General features: G+C 40.9%; 1 protein-coding gene across 2 annotated transcripts; it reads left to right on the top strand.

Annotated features, from left to right (window-relative positions):
• Window positions 1-103: 103 nt before the first annotated feature.
• On the top strand, window positions 104-18543 carry pomt1 (protein-O-mannosyltransferase 1). 2 transcript variants are annotated; one of them, XM_061980045.2, is made up of 20 exons: window positions 104-278; window positions 4231-4366; window positions 4581-4687; window positions 6404-6454; window positions 7832-7978; window positions 8101-8209; window positions 8272-8331; window positions 8411-8504; window positions 8581-8736; window positions 10680-10810; window positions 10901-10996; window positions 11064-11156; window positions 11224-11320; window positions 14577-14669; window positions 14743-14863; window positions 14943-15040; window positions 15110-15223; window positions 17674-17800; window positions 17968-18145; window positions 18222-18543. In XM_061980045.2, exons 2-20 carry the CDS (start codon window positions 4254-4256, stop codon window positions 18394-18396), a joined length of 2160 nt encoding a protein of 719 aa, XP_061836029.2. In that variant the 5' UTR covers window positions 104-278; window positions 4231-4253; the 3' UTR covers window positions 18397-18543. The 2 variants fall into 2 exon arrangements, with proteins under 2 accessions (XP_061836029.2, XP_072771413.1); XM_072915312.1 differs by having other exon boundaries at window positions 4228-4366.
• Window positions 18544-19587: the final 1044 nt, after the last annotated feature.

Here is a 19587-nt window from a genome sequence, read left to right as displayed (position 1 = left end):
CATAAGTTACCTAAAGCTTGCAAAGGAATGATTATTTCTGCAGGAACGCAGAAGAACTGATCCAAGACAACACAAAGCGGGAGTGAGTGCTGTTTCCATAGCAACAAGCTGGCCCAGGAGCCAGGCAGCACTAATCGTTAGGAAACATCGATCTCCTGCGAGCGGCTAACGGAGGAGACGCGGACTGACCGCCACCTGGCAGCTGCACACCGCGGCCAGGATGACCCGACTGGCCGCTCCGAAGCGTCTGAGCCACCTGGCGGAGCCGCTGTGACGAGGTAAGTGTTAGCATAGCAAGCTAGCGTCATGAATAAGTCTGCTAGTTGGCGGCTAGCGTGGCTAATGCTAACAGCTATCGTGTTCTTCATGTTTGCCAACATTCTGATGCGTATAAGAGTTCACTATGAACTATTTACAATGCAAACACAACCTAAACGTGTTAACAAACATAGATACCATGACGTAGTTCACGTTCAAAGCTTACAAATGTAACTAGTGTACACCAGTGGTCCCCAGAGGTGGGACCAAGTCATTGTTTTGCAAGTCACAAGTAAGTCTCAAGTCTTTGCCCTCAAGTCCGAGTCAAGTCCCGAGTCAAGACAGGCAAGCCCCGAGTCAAGTCCAAAGTCAAGACTGGAAAGTCTCAAGTCAAGTCCTAAGTCCTGCATTTTGAGTTTCGAGTCCTTTCAAGTCCTTTTAACCACAGACTAATATATTAACACAGATTGTGTATGCTTTTCAAACGCTGTATTTATTTATTAAAACAAGTGCATTTTAAATTGCAGGAAAGAAAATTGTGCTGACATTGCACTTCATAATAGCACTATTAACCAGTCATTTTAAACATTAACTCATTCCTTTACAGAACAAACACATTGAAAAATAAAGTGCAAATGTACTTATTTGTACAAAAGTGTTAACATTGTAAAAACATGACATATACGTGAACATAACAAAAAAGTTGTACTTTTTATATGTCAGGGCCCTATGCTGCATTGCATTTGCAAAAGACCAAATTAGCCAAGAGTCTGTCAGTCATTTGTGCACGATGGGGGCGTAGTATGATGCCACCATGGCTGAAAACTCGCTCCACTGGAGCACTGGAGGCAGGCACTGCCAAGACTCTCATGGCCACTCGGAACAGTGAAGGAAGAGTCTTCATGTTCAATGCCCAGAACAAAAGGGGGGAGAGAGTTGTTTTGGGTTGGTGCACTACTTGTAAGTGTATCTTGTGTTTTTATGTTGATTTAATTAAAAAAAGAAAAAATTATTTCTTGTGCGGCCCGATACCAATCGATCCACGGACCAACCGGTGGTTGGGGACCACTGAGGTAAACAACCAACAGTATGTCAGAAAGCTAGCTAAAACGGTACACATATTCATAATATAGTATACATTTTAACTGACCTTTATTTGACTATTTCTGTCTTTTTTTAGGTGGCTAAAATACGCGGTGCTGCTGACCGCCGTCTAACGTTACGTGTGATATATTGACTAACGTAACCCTGCTTAAAAAAAATCACTGAACAAAAAGTATGAATAAGGTAGTGAACTGCAACAGATTCCCGTGTTTGCAATAACGTTATAACGTTAGCAGTGAGTTTACAGCCTCACTGATTTAACTACACAGCAAATAAAAGTCACGTTACTTAGCCAATAAACGTTATCTTACATTCAAAACTTACCGTTCTTTGTGCAACTTCAAATGCCGGACGAAGTTGGAAGTTGTTGCCTCTCCATCAGTAATTTTCGAACCGCATGTGTTGCATACTGCAAACCGTTTTGTGTTGACCACCTCGTAATTTTTATACCCAAACAAAATTATTTTAGGTATCATTTTTTGTTCACTGGCGTGTGGTTTGGACATGTCTTCTTCGTTGGTTGTCCTGCAATTTGATTGGATGAATGCTGTGTGATGAAAACAAAGTAGATCTAATTTGATTGGCTGTTGTACTGAGACCACACCAGCTGACACACGCAACGCTGATAGACAAGTACACAATGAAAAATACGGAGCGCTCCCGAATAACTTTTTCATCTTTGGGTTTTGGGGAAAGTAGCAAGTCATGTCAATTCAAAAGGCTCAAGTCCAAGTGAAGTCACAAGTCATTGATGTTAAAGTCTAAGTCGAGTTGCAAGTCTTTTTACATTTTGTCAAGTCGAGTCTAAAGTCATCAAATTCATGACTCGAGTCTGACTCGAGTCCAAGTCATGTGACTCGAGTCCACACCTCTGCTGAATACCACTGATTTTCACCCCCTTTTTGCCATACGTGTAGCTATGATAAAGGACACATGTTTTATTATTCACAGTTTGCTTAACAGTAATAGAATATTCTTATATGCTATAAGTGACCAGATGTCCCAGATCAAAACTGGGAATATAATCCCAGAGAAGGGGGAAAAAAGGGTCAGCTATTTTTAAATTGAAGAAACAATATGATTAGGTTATATATACATGCTACATAAACAATGTATGAATACATTAGATATCTATATATCTTATAGACTGTATCTCAGAGAGTTTATTCAGTCTTGACACTTTGTATTGATATTTTCTATTACATTCTTCCCTTAAATGATCATGTTTACATTGATTGTTTTATATGTATTTTTTGATGTATGTCGCTTTGGATAAAAGCGTCTGCCAAATACTTCAACATAAACATATATAAACACCTGAAAGTCTTTATATCAGCTAAAACCACCAATTTGTTTCACTGGATTCAGAATTAAATCAAATTCTGTCTTACACAACAATGTTAGTATTTGAATATTGTTACTTGAAGACTTATTCCTGCTTACAATTATACTGTTAAGAAAGTATTGTCTTATACTTTGCCTAAAATGAGAATGCATCATAATCAGGGGCGGCTGATGAATTTTGTTTTAGGTGGGGCTGAAAGTTTGTAAACCAAACCCCTGTAGGGGGGTCATCCTCCCCCAGAAGATTTCTTTGTGATTTTCACATACAAATGAAGCATTCTGGTGCATTCTGACAAAATGATGTAATTAATTTCATTGACATGCAATTCTATTATGGCCATACTCTTGTTTGCTAGCGGCTCGGATTTCAGTACTATTGAAGATCTTTGCTCCTTCTCAACTCTGTGGTAATATTATTTTCACAAAATACAACCAATAGTACGTTAATGTTAAATCTTACTTGTGAAGAGTAATCCCCCCTATTCCTATTTTCAACAGTCCGATCATTTGAGCAGGAAAACGCTGAACACCATCTTTGTTTTCTACCTGTCAACTGTCAGTTTAGGCTGCTTGCCGGCTCCTCATCACCACTTCAAGGTGGCGGCCCAATTTCTCGCGTCACAGCAGCCAATGCTGCGTCTACTCATAACATGTCTATGTCGGCAACCCGGGGCTCTTTAGCGCCGCCCGAGTGGCTCCCTGGAACTTTTTCAAAAACGTATGAAAATGGAAAAGATGGTGGAAAAAAATATATAATTTTTGTTTTAATATTGTTTCTGTAAGAGAGAAAACATGACACGAACCTTCCTAATTGTTAGAAATCCAACTGTTTATATTGAACATGCTTCACTGATGAGTGGATTTGACCAGCGCCGTTTTATCCTACTAATTTCGGCGGTTCTTGAACCCACCGTAGTTTCTTTACATGTACAACTTTCTCAGACGCTGCCACAGAAAGACGTGTTTTATGCCACTCCTCGTTTGTCTCATTTTGTCCACCAAACGTTTCATACTGTGCATGAAAGCACAAATGTGAGCTTTGTTGATGTTATTGACTTGTTGGAGTGCTAATCAGGCATATTTTGTCACTGCATGACTGCAAGCTAATCAATGCTAACATGCTATTTAGGCTAGCTGTATGTACACATTGCATCATTATGCCTCGTTTGTAGCTATATTTGTGCACATCTAATTTCCTTTAAGTCCTCTGTGTATTTAATTTATTTATTTGCATGTCTCCTGACACATTAACTGTGTGTAATATTGCCTGCATGTCTGATAGTTGTTTGTGTGCTATGTTGTTCCATAATGAACATATCAAATATAAATGTGACAGATTGTAGCCAAAGGCTGATTTCCACCTGCGTCTCATTGCAAAGAAACAAGTCCAGGGCTCCCACTAATTCAGCGTTATAGTCACTTGTATTTTTCCTGCACTTATTTTTGCTGTATTTATCTGGCACAAGTGGAAAGCCGCTCCCTGAAAATAATACCCACGTTAAACTGGTCTGTGGTGCAAAGAAGGTTGGGGACCCCTGGTGTACAAGATGCTGCAGCTCCCCCTGGTGGTGACTGCCAGAGTGGACCTGGTTCTGCTGCTGATCACACTGCTCTCCTTTTGGACCCGACTCTCACGCCTCAGCTACCCCAACGCTGTGGTGTGCGTACTACTCCTGTACTCATGTACATCCATCTATATCCAATAACTCACTTCTAGACTGTGTGTGTGTGTGTGTGTGTGTGTGTGTGTGTGTGTGTGTGTGTGTGTGTGTGTGTGTGTGTGTGTGTGTGTGTGTGTGTGTGTGTGTGTGTGTGTGTGTGTGTGTGTGTGTGTGTGTGTGTGTGTGTGTGTGTGTGTGTGTGCGTGCGTACAGGTTTGACGAGGTCTACTATGGACAGTTTGTGTCTCTCTACATGAAGAGAGTCTTCTTCATGGACGACAGCGGACCACCGCTTGGTCACATGATTCTGGCCTTGGGTGGTAAGTTACCATGGCAACAATACATACATTCGTCTTTATACAGGTAAAAGCCAGTAAATTAGAATATTTTGAAAAACTTGATTTATTTCAGTAATTGCATTCAAAAGGTGTAACTTGTACATTATATTTATTCATTGCACACAGACTGATGCATTCAAATGTTTATTTCATTTAATTTTGATGATTTGAAGTGGCAACAAATGAAAATCCAAAATTCCGTGTGTCACAAAATTAGAATATTACTTAAGGCTAATACAAAAAAGGGATTTTTAGAAATGTTGGCCAACTGAAAAGTATGAAAATGAAAAATATGAGCATGTACAATACTCAATACTTGGTTGGAGCTCCTTTTGCCTCAATTACTGCGTTAATGCGGCGTGGCATGGAGTCGATGAGTTTCTGGCACTGCTCAGGTGTTATGAGAGCCCAGGTTGCTCTGATAGTGGCCTTCAACTCTTCTGCGTTTTTGGGTCTGGCATTCTGCATCTTCCTTTTCACAATACCCCACAGATTTTCTATGGGGCTAAGGTCAGGGGAGTTGGCGGGCCAATTTAGAACAGAAATACCATGGTCCGTAAACCAGGCACGGGTAGATTTTGCGCTGTGTGCAGGCGCCAAGTCCTGTTGGAACTTGAAATCTCCATCTCCATAGAGCAGGTCAGCAGCAGGAAGCATGAAGTGCTCTAAAACTTGCTGGTAGACGGCTGCGTTGACCCTGGATCTCAGGAAACAGAGTGGACCGACACCAGCAGATGACATGGCACCCCAAACCATCACTGATGGTGGAAACTTTACACTAGACTTCAGGCAACGTGGATCCTGTGCCTCTCCTGTCTTCCTCCAGACTCTGGGACCTCGATTTCCAAAGGAAATGCAAAATTTGCTTTCGTCAGAAAACATGACTTTGGACCACTCAGCAGCAGTCCAGCTCTTTTTTTCCTTAGCCCAGGTGAGAAGCTTTTCGCGCTGTTTCTTGGTCAACAGTGGCTTGACACGAGGTATGCGGCAGTTGAAACCCATGTCTTTCAAGCGTCTCTTGGTGGTGGATCTTGAAGCACTGACTCAAGCAGCTGTCCACTCCTTCTGAATCTCCCCCACATTTTTGAATGGGTTTTTTTTCACAATCTTGACCAGGGCGCGGTGATCCCTATCGCTTGTACACTTTTTCTGACCACAGTTTTTCCTTCCCTTTGCGTCTCCATTAATGTGTTTGGACACAGAGCTCTGAGAACAGCCAGCCTCTTCAGCAATAACCTTTTGTGTCTTTCCCTCCTTGTGCAATGTGTCGATGGTTGCCTTTTGGACAGCTGTCAAATCTGAAGTCTTCCCCATGTTTGTGTAGGCTTCAGAACTGGACTGAGAGACCATTTAAAGCCCTTTGCAGGTGTTTTGAGTTAATCAGCTGATTAGTTTGTGGCACCAGGTGTCTTCAAAATTTAACCCTTACACAATATTCTAATTTTGTGACACACGGAATTTTGGATTTTCATTTGTTGCCACTTCAAATCATCAAAATTAAATGAAATAAACATTTGAATGCATCAGTCTGTGTGCAATGAATAAATATAATGTACAAGTTACACCTTTTGAATGCAATTACTGAAATAAATCAAGTTTTTCAAAATATTCTAATTTACTGGCTTTTACCTGTATATATGAAATAATCGTGTGTGTGTGTGTGTGTGTGTGTGTGTGTGTGTGTGTGTGTGTTCGCAGCTTACTTGGGAGGATTTGATGGAAACTTCATGTGGAACAGAATTGGAGCAGGTACATAGTTGTATTATTATTTATTTATCTTTCCACATTGTACCACCCAATCATATCCCTGCACTGTGAGTGTTTGTTTTGTGTCACAGAGTATCCCTGTGTGTGTTTGTTTTATATCACATAGTATCCCTGTGTGTGTTTGTTTTGTATCACAGAGTATCCCTGCGTGTGTATGTTTTGTATCACACAGTATCCCTGTGTGTGTTTGTTTTATATCACACAGTAACCCTGTGTGTGTTTGTTTTGTATCACAGAGTATCCCTGCGTGTGTTTGTTTTGTATCACAGAGTATCCCTGTGTGTGTTTGTTTTGTATCACAGAGTATCCATGCGTGTGTTTGTTTTGTATCACAGAGTATCCTTGTGTGTGTTTGTTTTATATCACACAGTATCCCTGCGTGTGTTTGTTTTGTATCACAGAGTATCCCTGCGTGTGTTTGTTTTGTATCACAGAGTATCCCTGCGTGTTTGTTTTGTATCACAGAGTATCCCTGCGTGTGTTTGTTTTGTATCACAGAGTATCCCTGTGGTGTGTTTGTTTTGTATCACAGAGTATCCCTGCGTGTGTTTGTTTTGTATCACAGAGTATCCCTGTGTGTGTTTGTTTTGGATCACAGAGTATCCCTGCGTGTGTTTGTTTTGTATCACACAGTATCCCTGTGTGTGTTTGTTTTGTATCACAGAGTATCCCTGCGTGTTTGTTTTGTATCACAGAGTATCCCTGCGTGTGTTTGTTTTGTATCACAGAGTATCCCTGTGGTGTTTGTTTTGTATCACAGAGTATCCCTGCGTGTGTTTGTTTTGTATCACAGAGCATCCCTGCGTGTTTGTTTTGTATCACAGAGTGTCCCTGTGGTGTGTTTGTTTTGTATCACAAAGTATCCCTGTGGTGTGTTTTGTATCACAGAGTATCCCTGTGGTGTTTGTTTTGTATCACAGAGTGTCCCTGCGTGTGTTTGTTTTGTATCACAGAGTATCCCTGCATGTGTTTGTTTTGTATCACAGAGTATCCCTGCGTGTGTTTGTTTTGTATCACAGAGTATCCCTGTGGTGTGTTTGTTTTGCATCACAGAGTATCCCTGTGGTGTGTTTGTTTTGTATCACAGAGTATCCCTGTGGTGTGTTTGTTTTGTATCACAGAGTATCCCTGTGGTGTGTTTGTTTTGCATCACAGAGTATCCCTGTGGTGTGTTTGTTTTGTATCACAGAGTATCCCTGTGGTGTGTTTGTTTTGTATCACAGAGTATCCCTGTGGTGTGTTTGTTTTGCATCACAGAGTATCCCTGTGGTGTGTTTGTTTTGTATCACAGAGTATCCCTGTGGTGTGTTTGTTTTGTATCACAGAGTATCCCTGTGGTGTGTTTGTTTTGCATCACAGAGTATCCCTGTGGTGTGAGTGTGTGGAGCCTGCGCCTCCTCCCGGCTGTGTGCGGTGCATTGTGTGTTCCTATGGCGTATTGTGTCATTCTGGAGTTGGGCTTGTCTCACATGTCAGCATTGGGAGCGTCGCTGCTGCTGTTGCTGGGTAAACACACACACACACACACACACACACACACACACACACACACACACACACACACACACACACACACACACACACACACACGTAAAGGAACTGGGCTAAAGGTTCCTTGTTGCGTGCAGACAACGCTCTCATCGTCCAATCACGCTTCATGTTGCTGGAGTCCGTGGTCATCTTCTTCATCCTGTTGGCCTTCTTCTCCTACCTGCGCTTCCACAACGCCCCCTGCAGGTGAGTCTGCCCTGCCAAGGTCACAGGGAGGTCATGTTGTGACCTCTCCTTGTCGCTCCCAGCTCGTCCGCCAGGTACTGTTGGCTCCTCCTCTCCGGAACGTCCTGCTCCGCCGCCATCGGGTCAGCAACACAAACACACACATACCGTACGCTTACACAATCTGACTGTGTGTGTGTGTGTGTGTGTGTGTGTGTTCAGGGTGAAGTACATGGGTGTGTTCTCCTACCTGCTGCTGGTGGGCGTGGCCTCCTTGCACACCTGGAAATTGATTGGCAACACAAGTCTTAGTGGCGTGAGTGCACACGTCCACACTGAGCATGCTCAGAAATATACACACACCCATCTGACGTTGACCCTGTGGTGTGTAGCTGAGTGTGTGTGTCCAGTGTGTGTGTCGTGCTGTGTGTCTCTTTGTAGTCCCGGTCCTGCTCTATGTCGCCTGGTTCTACGTGCACCTGAGTCTCCTCCACCGCACTGGACCACATGACCAGATGATGAGCCCCGCCTTCCAGGCCAGCCTGGAGGTACACACACACTCACAATATTGACTTCTTCTGGGACAGGTGTGTCCAAAGTGCGGTTCGTGGGCCACTTTTGGTCATTTATTCACTCAGCATCAAATATTTTTTACTTGACAAATGATACCTGTTAGCATGCTTTTTTTTTAGCTTATTTAGTAAGTATTTGCATCAGGCATATGTTAGCAGGCTAGCATTTTGGACACATTTTCAGGTGCACACCCCAAAGTAGTATCATTTAGCACTTGACGCACACATGTAACAGTTAGTTTAGCATGCTAACATCTGTTAGCTTTTTTGAGCTAATTTAGCAGCTATACACCTCATTGCCATATATTTTGGTATTTCACCAATGCTAACTGTAAGCATGTTATTGTTAGCATAACGCTGTTAGCATGCTAGCTTTTTTAAGCTCATTTTGCAAGCATAAACCTCAGCATCAAATATGTTTTACTTGTTTTTAGCTAATTGTAAGTATTTGCATCAGATGTATTTTAGTCATACTTGCCAACCTTGAGACCTCCGATTTCGGGAGGTGGGGGGTGGGGCGGGGGCGTGGTTGGGGGCGTGGTTAAGATATATATATATAAGAAATACTTGACTTTCAGTGAATTCTAGCTATATATATATATATATATATATATATATATATATATAAATAAAATAAATACTTGAATTTCAGTGTTCATTTACAAACTACAACTCACAAACACTTTAGAGTTAGGCTCCACCATCAGAATGTGTACTTAAACTTATAAAGACCACATGGATATTATTCAGTGAGTTGATTCACCAAAACTAGCCTGTTATACAGGAGGAAAAAGCACACAACACGTTTCAATTGTTCACAGACTGGTCGCGCTCATCAGAATGACAAGCCACTTCCGGTCTGCAGGTGATAGCATTCAATTGGGAAGAAACGCCCTACTGCCCCCTACTGACCAATGTGAATACTGATAAATGTGTAATGACAGCTCCAAAAACGAATTCAAACCACAAAATAAAATAAATAAATCAACACAGAAATGTGACACATTATGGGTGGGTCACATATGCATGTACAGTAGATGGCAGTATTGTCCTGTTTAAAAGTGTCACAACATTGCTGTTTACGGCAGACGAACTGCTTTACGGTAGACACTGTTGTTGTGTGTTGTCAACACGTCACTCAGGTCCGCCTGATTTTCGGGAGTTTTTCGGGAGAAAATTTGTCCCGGGAGGTTTTCGGGAGAGGCGCTGAATTTTGGGCGTCTCCCGGAAAATACGGGAGGGTTGGCAAGTATGATTTTAGTACTTGTTGCATGCTAACTTAGCAGGTTAGCATTTCGCTAATGTAGCAGGTATTCACCTCATTGCCATATATTTTGGTATTTCACCAATGCTAACTGTAAGCATGTTATTGTTAGCATAACGCTGTTAGCATGCTAGCTTTTTCAAGCTCATTTTGCAAGCATAGACCTCAGCATCAAATATGTTTACTTGTTTTTAGCTAATTGTGAGTATTTGCATCAGATGTATTTTAGTACTTGTTGCATGCTAACTTAGCAGGCTAGCATTTCGCTAATTTAGCAGGTATTCACCTCATTGCCATATATTTTGGTATTTCACCAATGCTAACTGGAAGCATGTTATTGCTAGCATAACACTGTTAGCATGCTAGCTTTCTTAAGCTCATTTTGCTCTTATTTTTTGTTACTTGACGCTATCTAGCCAGCGTGCTAACTGTAGGCATTATCAGTTCGGCTTTGCACAGGAATTGTTTACTGAAATTGCAATGTCTAGTTCTTTAAAAACAATCTATTTATTGTACGAGTGTTGAAGGTGAATGCTACCAAGATGGCCCCCACATCCTTTGATGTGTCAGTCTGTGGCCCTCAGTGGCTCCCTGTTCTAGAAGTACATTGATTGATTGATTGATTGATTGATTGATTGATTTGACGCGCCTGCAGGGCGGTCTCTCCAGGATCACCCAGGGTCAACCCCTGGAGGTAGCTTACGGCAGTCAGGTGACCTTGAGAAGCTCCGCCTCCCAGCCGGTCCCTTGTTGGCTCCACTCTCACAAAGCCAACTATCCAATCAGGTGCCGCCAGCCGTCCGGGACCAGCAGCCAATCGGGCGACATGTCAGTAAGTGTGTGTGTGTGTGTGTGTGTGTGTGTGTGTGTGTGCAGGTATGAAAGTGGGCGGGGCAGCTCCCACCAGCAGCAGGTCACATGCTACCCGTTCAAAGACGTCAACAACTGGTGGATCGTGAAGAACCCGGACAGGTAGCCTTGTGGGCGTGGTGGACTGGGACGACACCCCCCCCCCTGACCTGTCCGTCTTGTGTCCCAGGGCCGACCTGGTGGTGGGCAGTCCTCCCCGTGCGGTCCGTCACGGCGACGTGGTTCAGCTGCTCCACGGGATGACATCACGCTCCCTCAACAGGTAAATCACGTGACCGGTTTTTGTGTGACGCCGCCTTCCAGGACCACCTGTCTTCTCCCCGACGCAGCCACGACGTGGCGGCGCCCATGAGCCCCCACGACCAGGAAGTGTCCGCCTACATCGACTTCAACGTCTCCATGCCGGCGCAGAACCTGTGGAGGGTGGTGAGTCACATGACCTGGTTTTCCTCTCAACAGGAAGTCCATGTGGATGCTTTCTACTGCTGATGTGCCACTGATACCAGATCCTTATCTCTAATATCCATTCTCAAATCAAAATATGGATGTTTTGATACTCTAGTCCAAACTACAGCGTCTTCATTTCAACCTGTGAGACGGCACAAGCTCAACCAGGTGTTTTATTTCATTGAAATATCAGACAGTTTGAAAGGTGCTTATTTGTTGCTACCTGGTGGACAATGTCAGGGACTCAGGCCAGGGACCATGAAGTGTACCTTCTAGAGAGCAGATGCACAGCATTCACTTGTATAACCCATTCCAAACAACCTTCCCTAGTCATGGCGCAGGAAAAAAAACAAATCCTACCAGCACAAAAAGTCCGGGACGCTACAAGGTATGTGTGGGGGGGCGGGGTTTGGTGGTAGCGGGGGTGTATATTGTAGCGTCCCGGAAGAGTTAGTACTGCAAAGGGTTCTGGGTATTTGTTAAAATTAACCTTGAAACCTTTTCTACCTTGAAAATCATTTTTAAGCTTGAAAAAAAAATGAACCTTGAAACATTTTTTTACTTAAATTTTTTTTTTTTACCTTGAAAATCATTTTTTACCTTGAAAAAAAAAAATTACCTTGAAAAAAAAAAAATACCTTGAAAATCTTTTTTTATCTTAAAATTTTTTTTTACCTTGAAAATCATTTTTTACCTTGAAAAAAAATTTTACCTTGAAAAATTTTTTTTGCCTTGAAAATCATTTTTTACCTTGAAAAAAAAGTTACCTTGAAAAAAATTTTTTTTACCTTGAAAATTTTTTTTTACCTTGAAAATCATTTTTTACCTTGAAAATCATTTTTAACCTTGAAAAAAAAATTTTACCTTGAAAAATTTTTTTTATCTTAAAAATTTTTTTTACCTTGAAAATCATTTTTTACCTTGAAAAAAAATGTTACCTTGAAAAAAAAAATTTACCTTGAAAATTTTTTTTTACCCATAACATTTTTTTTACCTTGAAAATCATTTTTTACCTTGAAAATCATTTTTTAACTTGGAAAAAAAAAATTTACCTTGAAAATTTTTTTTTTACCCATAACATTTTTTTTACCTTGAAAATCTTTTTTTACCTTGAAAATCTTTTTTTACCTTGAAAAAAAAATTTTACCTTGAAAATTTTTTTTTTTGCCCATAACATTTTTTTTACCTTGAAAATTTTTTTTTACCTTGAAAATCATTTTTTACCTTGAAAATCATTTTTAACCTTGAAAAAAAAAGGTTCTCCCGAAATGTGTTTGTCATTCTTGTTTGGTGTGGATTCACAGTGTGGCGTATATTTCTAACAGTGTTAAAGTTGTTTATACGGCCACCCTCAGTGTAACCTGTATCGCTGTTGATCAAGTATGCGTTGCATTCACGTGTGTGTGCGTACAGAAGCCGCTCATATCTTGTGACCGTTGTTAAAATGGATGAAAAGCGGACGTGACGGCAGCTCGTAGAGGACGTTAAATGCAGTGCCTTTAAGACACGCCCCCAAGACTGTGGTCCGGGTGGAATACGAGATATAATGACTGATGAACACCTTCGTTTGATAATGAAGGTTGCCTCAGCTCAAAGCCTGAGCCCCGACATTAATGAACTAGCATCCAAGAAAAGATGGCAGGTATCTGGCTTGGGCACATCAGATGAGATCAGTGTGTTGCAAACTGAGCAGTTTAAAGTCCTGAATGGTTGGTTTATTCATTGTTATTTTATTTTCTAATTTATTAGCCTGTGGAAAAAGTTAATGTTGATATTTACCTCAGAAGGCTGCATATAGAAAAGAGGCATTCAATTTGTATTTAAATTGATATTTTTTAATTATTATTATTACCGTATTTTCCGCACCATAAGCCGCCCTGGGTTATAAGCCGCGCCTTCAATGAACGGCATATTTCAAAACTTTGTCCACCTATAAGCCGCCCCGTGTTGTAAGCCGCATCTAACTGCGCTAAAGGAATGTCAAAAAAACAGTCAGATAGGTCAGTCAAACTTTAATAATATATTAAAAACCAGCGTGATGTGGGCGCGCATGGAGTCGTATATCAACATGGACGGAGCTGCGTGAAAAAAGCCACCCGGCCTCTTTGCGTAAACTTAAACTTACCTTAACCACTCGCTCATCTTTTCTGCATCCATCCCTTGGAGTTAGCTTTTATGATGACGCCGGCTGGAAAGGTCTCTTTTGGCAAGGTCTTCCTTTTGAATATCACCATGGGTGGAAGTTTCTGGCCATTAGCATGGCAAGCTAGAACCACAGTGAAGGATGACTTCTCATTCCCTGTGGTGCGAATATTCACCGTACGTGCTCCCGTTGTATCCACAGTGCGGTTCACAGGAATATCAGTTGCTGTGAAATAGTAATCCGTGTGCGGATGGAGAGATTGCGTCTTTTCATGAACCGGATCCCTGTCGCTTAGTAGGAGCCATTTTGTGGTCTTTACAGATGTAAACACACAAAGGAAATGAAACGTACGGTAATATCCGCGCGCTTTTTCTTCTTCTACGCGGGCGGGTGGTTGCTTACAGTAGAAGAAGAAGCGCTTCCTGTTCTATGGGGGCGGGTGCTTACCTTGGCGGTTGCTTGCGTAGAAGAAGAAGCGCTTCCTGTTCTACCGGGAAAAAAGATGGCGGCTATTTACCGTAGTTGCGAGACCGAAACTTTATGAAAATGAATCTTAATATTAATCCATATATAAAGCGCACCGGGTTATAAGGCGCACTGTCAGCTTTTGAGAAAATTTGTGGTTTTTAGGTGCGCCTTATAGTGCGGAAAATACGGTATATGAAACTCGATCTTGCATGTCACTATAAAGTTATATAAGCCTTGCTTGTTCAATATTCAATGCAAAACTTGTTTGGGTCCCTATTAAAAGGTTCATTTGTTCAACTTTGGCCCGCGGCTTTGTTCACTTTTACATTTTGGCCCACTCTGTATTTGAGTTTGACACCCCTGGTGTAGATTGTCACATCAAAACTATGACTGAACACATGTGGAGTTATGTACTTTACAAAAGTAGGTGAAATAACAGAAAACATGTTTAATATTCTAGTTTCTTCAAAATAGCCACCCTTTGCTCTGATTACTGCTTTGCACACTCTTGGCATTCTCTCCATGAGCTTCAAGAAAGGGTTTTCACTTCGCAGGTGTCATAGTTTTAATGTGACAATCTGGTATGGCACATCACTACTGTGACACAAACACTCCCTCCTTCAGGATATTGTCAACAGGGAGGCGGAGTCACAGGTGTGGAAGACCATCCTGTCGGAAGTACGATTGGTCCACGTCAACACCTCGGCTGTCCTCAAGGTGCTGACAGGAAGTGATGGAACACCGCACTTCCTGCTTCGGCCCAATATTTATGTGTGTGTGTGTGTGTCAGTTGAGTGGCACGTCTCTACCAGACTGGGGTTTCCGTCAGATGGAGGTGGTGGCTGAAAAGATGTTGAAAGGTCCCAGCAGCAGTCTGACCTGGACGGTGGAGGAGCACAGATATGGAACCAGTACGACCTCTGACCTGTCACCACCCAGCATAATTAAGCCCCTCCCTCCTACTCTGTGTGTGTGTGTGTGTGTGCACAGGTGAGGAGCAGAAGGACAGAGAGGCGGAGCTTCACTCTCCCACGCACATCGACGTCAACAGGAAGATCTCCTTGTGGGCAAAGTTTCTGGAAGTGCAGGTATGTGGCGTCGGCCAATCACGGCGCGGCGTGCCAAAGTTATGATGTCATGCTGCCGTGTCACCGCAGTGGAGGATGCTGTCGGTGAAGCAGGAGGATTCTGAACACAAGTATAGCTCCGCCCCTTTGGAGTGGATCACCATGGAGACCAACATTGCATACTGGCTGCATCCCTCCACCAATGTGAGACACACACACACACACACACGTCGTTTACATCAGTGGTTCTTAACCATAGGGCTGTGGCCCAAAACATCTGGTTTCTCAGCTGTGGTCCTCAGGTGTAATACACTTTCACACCACTTGTGGCAGTAATGACATCACCACACAAGTACTCAGGTGTAATACACTTTTACACCACTTGTGGCAGTAATGACAACATCACACAAGTACTCAGGTGTAATACACTTTTACACCACTTGTGGCAGTAATGACATCATCACACAAGTACTCAGGTGTAATACACTTTTACACCACTTGTGGCAGTAATGACAACATCACACAAGTACTCAGGTGTAATACACTTTTACACCACTTGTGGCAGTAATGACAACATCACACAAGTACTCAGTTGTAATACACTTTCACACCACTTGTGGCAGTAATGACAACATCACACAAGTACTCAGGTGTAATACACTTTTACACCACTTGTGGCAGTAATGACAACATCACACAAGTACTCAGGTGTAATACACTTTTACACCACTTGTGGCAGTAATGACAACATCACACAAGTACTCAGGTGTAATACACTTTTACACCACTTGTGGCAGTAATGACAACATCACACAAGTACTCAGGTGTAATACACTTTTACACCACTTGTGGCAGTAATGACAACATCACACAAGTACTCAGGTGTAATACACTTTTACACCACTTGTGGCAGTAATGACAACATCACACAAGTACTCAGGTGTAATACACTTTCACACCACTTGTGGCAGTAATGACAACATCACACAAAGTCTGGAGCTAAAGTCCGAGAGAAGTTTCTTAAGCGCAGAAATGATGACTAAAGTGGTGACACTGTATTTTCATTTGCACATAAATCTTATTGACAGTTTATTTAAGAAACGTATATTATTATTATCTATTAATAATTATGTCAGAATGTATTTAACACTGTGTAAGTGTGTGTACATTTATTTGTCATCACTTTTCTTTTTTTTAGTCCTTTATTTTGCAATCAGCCTGACTTAAGCCTTTGTAATAATCATATAATTACTGAACAGGATTAAAATCAAGAGTAAGATTACTAATTCTGTGGTAATATTTGAGTGGGGCCCTGGGCCCCTCTGTAGTGGAAAAGCTGGGCCCCATGGTCAAAAAGGTTGAAATCCCCTGGTTTATGTCATGTTGTCTTAAACCTTTATCACCATAAAAAAACACATATTGACCACCATTAAAATACAGTAGTGTAGTAGACCTAAGTTATTTATCAAGTACCACCATAATGACATTAAATACAGTAGTGTAGTAGACCTAAGTATTCATTAAGTACCACCATAATGACATCATTAAATGCAGTAGTGTAGTAGACCTAAGTATTCATTAAGTACCACCATAATGACAACATTAAATACAGTAGTGTAGTAGACCTAAGTATTCATTAAGTACCACCATAATGACAACATTAAATACAGTAGTGTAGTAGACCTAAGTATTTATCAGGTACCACCATAATGACATCATTAAATACAGTAGTGTAGTAGACCTAAGTATTTATCAAGTACCACCATAATGACATCATTAAATACAGTAGTGTAGTAGACCTAAGTATTTATCAAGTACCACCATAATGACAACATTAAATACAGTAGTGTAGTAGACCTAAGTTATTTATCAAGTACCACCATAATGACAACATTAAATACAGTAGTGTAGTAGACCTAAGTATTTATCAAGTACCACCATAATGACAACATTAAATAAAGTAGTGTAGTAGATCTAATTATTCATTAAGTACCACCATAATGACAACATTAAATACAGTAGTGTAGTAGACCTAAGTATTTATCAAGTACCACCATAATGACAACATTAAATACAGTAGTGTAGTAGACCTAAGTATGTATCAAGTACCACCATAATGACATCATTAAATACAGTAGCTTAGTAGACCTAAGTATTTATCAAGTACCACCATAATGACATCATTAAATACAGTAGTGTAGTAGACCTAAGTATGTATCAAGTACCACCATAATGACATCATTAAATACAGTAGTGTAGTAGACCTAAGTATTTATCAAGTACCACCATAATGACAACATTAAATACAGTAGTGCAGTAGACCTAAGTATTTATCAAGAACCACCATAATGACATCATTAAATACAGTAGTGTAGTAGACCTAAGTATTTATCAAGTACCACCATAATGACAACATTAAATACAGTAGTGTAGTAGACCTAAGTTATTTATCAAGTACCACCATAATGACAACATTAAATACAGTAGTGTAGTAGACCTAAGTATTCATTAAAAACATATTAACAAGTGTATTTAATATTTTGGGCCAGTGCAATGTTACACACAGTTTGAACAGTAACACTGTGTTTCAATATATAATAGGTGGTTCTAGAAGGAGCCCACTGCCTTACACTCCCCACTGTCATGTTGTGCAGGCTCAGATCCACCTGATTGGTAATCCTGTGTCGTGGGGCGTGGCCAACCTCAGCTTGTTGGCCTATCACCTATTGGCTGCCATCTACCTGCTGAGGAGGAGGCGTGGCATCAAAGACTTACCCGATGGTAGACACACTCTTATTAACCTTTGACCTCGCTGCAACACAACGTGTGTGTGTGTGTGTGTGTGTGTGTGTGTGTGTGTGTGTGTGTGTGTGTGTGTGTGTGTGTGTGTGTGTGTGTGTGTGTGTGTGTGTGTGTGTGTGTGTGTGTGTGTGTGTGTGCGCCCCCAGCTGCGTGGGAGCAGTTTGTGTGTTTCGGTCAGGTGTGTGTGGGCGGCTGGCTGGTCAACTTTGTTCCCTTCGTGCTGATGGACAAGAGTCTCTTCCTCTACCATTACCTGCCCGCCCTGGTCTTCCTGCACCTGCTGACCGCCGCCCTGCTGGAGCACGTGCACACGCACCTGCTCAGGTACATGTGGCGCACCTGGTAGTTCCCATGGGTTTGTTTGGAAAAGGTCATGCGATGGTTATTTCCTCGTTTCCAGCACGGCGACGCAGCGCGGCGTGTTGCAGGTGTGCGTGTGCGCCATGTTGGTGTGCGTCTTCCTGTCCTACCACCTCTTCTGCCCTTTGACCTATGGGAGTCCAGAACTGTCAGCCACTCAGCTGCGAGCGTTGAAGTGGAGAAACTCCTGGGACATCCTTTACCGCCAACGCTAGACTCCTCCCCCTGATGACATCACGACTGATCAATTACAACTGATCTTAAAAACTTTTTTTTCTCAGTTTTTATTTTTATCTTTTGAAATAATGCATTTCTGTATAATGATGAAGGGTAAGGAGTAAATAAAGTCATTTCATTTTTTATTACGCTTATTTTGTTTCTTTATTACGAAAGCTTTTTTCCACTCAATTTATGTAAAAAAAAGATTCCTTTGAATTTTGTCAATTGATTTTGTTTTACATTATTTACATTAAATTATGCCCCCAATTGTTTTTACATCAAATTATGCCTCAAATTATTTTATATCGAATTATGCCTCAAATTATTTTATATCGAATTATGCTCAACATTTCTTTCTTTTCAAATTATGCCCCAAAAGTTTTTTTTTACATCAAATTATGCCCCAAATTGTTTTTACATTAAATTATGCCCCAAATTGTTTTTACATCAAATTTAGCTCAAATATTTTCTTTACATCAAATTATGCCCCAAAAGTTATTTTTTTACATCCAATTATGTCCCCAATTTTTTTTTACATCAAATTATGCTCAACATTTTTTTTTTTCAAATTATGCCCCAAAAGTTATTTTTTACATCCAATTATGTCCCCATATTTTTGATGAAGGGTAAGGAGTAAATAAAGTCATTTAAGTTTTTATTAAGCTTATTTTGTTTCTTTATTACGAAAGCTTTTTTCCACTCAATTTATGTAAAAAAAAATTCCTTTGAATTTTGTCAATTGATTTTGTTTTACATTAAATTATGCCCCCAATTTTTTTTTTCACATCTGTATTTTATGCCCCAAATTGTTTTTACATCAAATTATACCTCAAATTATTTTATATGGAATTATGCCCCAAATTATTTTATATCGAATTATGCTCAACATTTCTTTCTTTTCAAATTATGCCCCAAAAGTTTTTTTTACATCCAATTATGTCCCCAATTCTTTTTAATCAAATTATGCCCCAAATTGTTTTTACATCAAATTTAGCTCAAATATTTTCTTTACATCAAATTATGCCCCAAAAGTAATTTTTTACATCCAATTATGTCCCCAATTTTGTTTACATCAAATTATGCCCCAAATTGTTTTTACATCAAATTTAGCTCAAATATTTTCTTTACATCAAATTATGCCCCAAAAGTTATTTTTTACATCCAATTATGTCCCCATTTTTTTTACA

This window comes from Nerophis lumbriciformis, linkage group LG20 (genome assembly GCF_033978685.3).
Source record: "Nerophis lumbriciformis linkage group LG20, RoL_Nlum_v2.1, whole genome shotgun sequence".
NCBI lineage: Eukaryota > Metazoa > Chordata > Actinopteri > Syngnathiformes > Syngnathidae > Nerophis > Nerophis lumbriciformis.
Note: the sequence above shows the minus strand (reverse complement) of the source record. Positions and strands in the feature narration are given on the sequence as shown.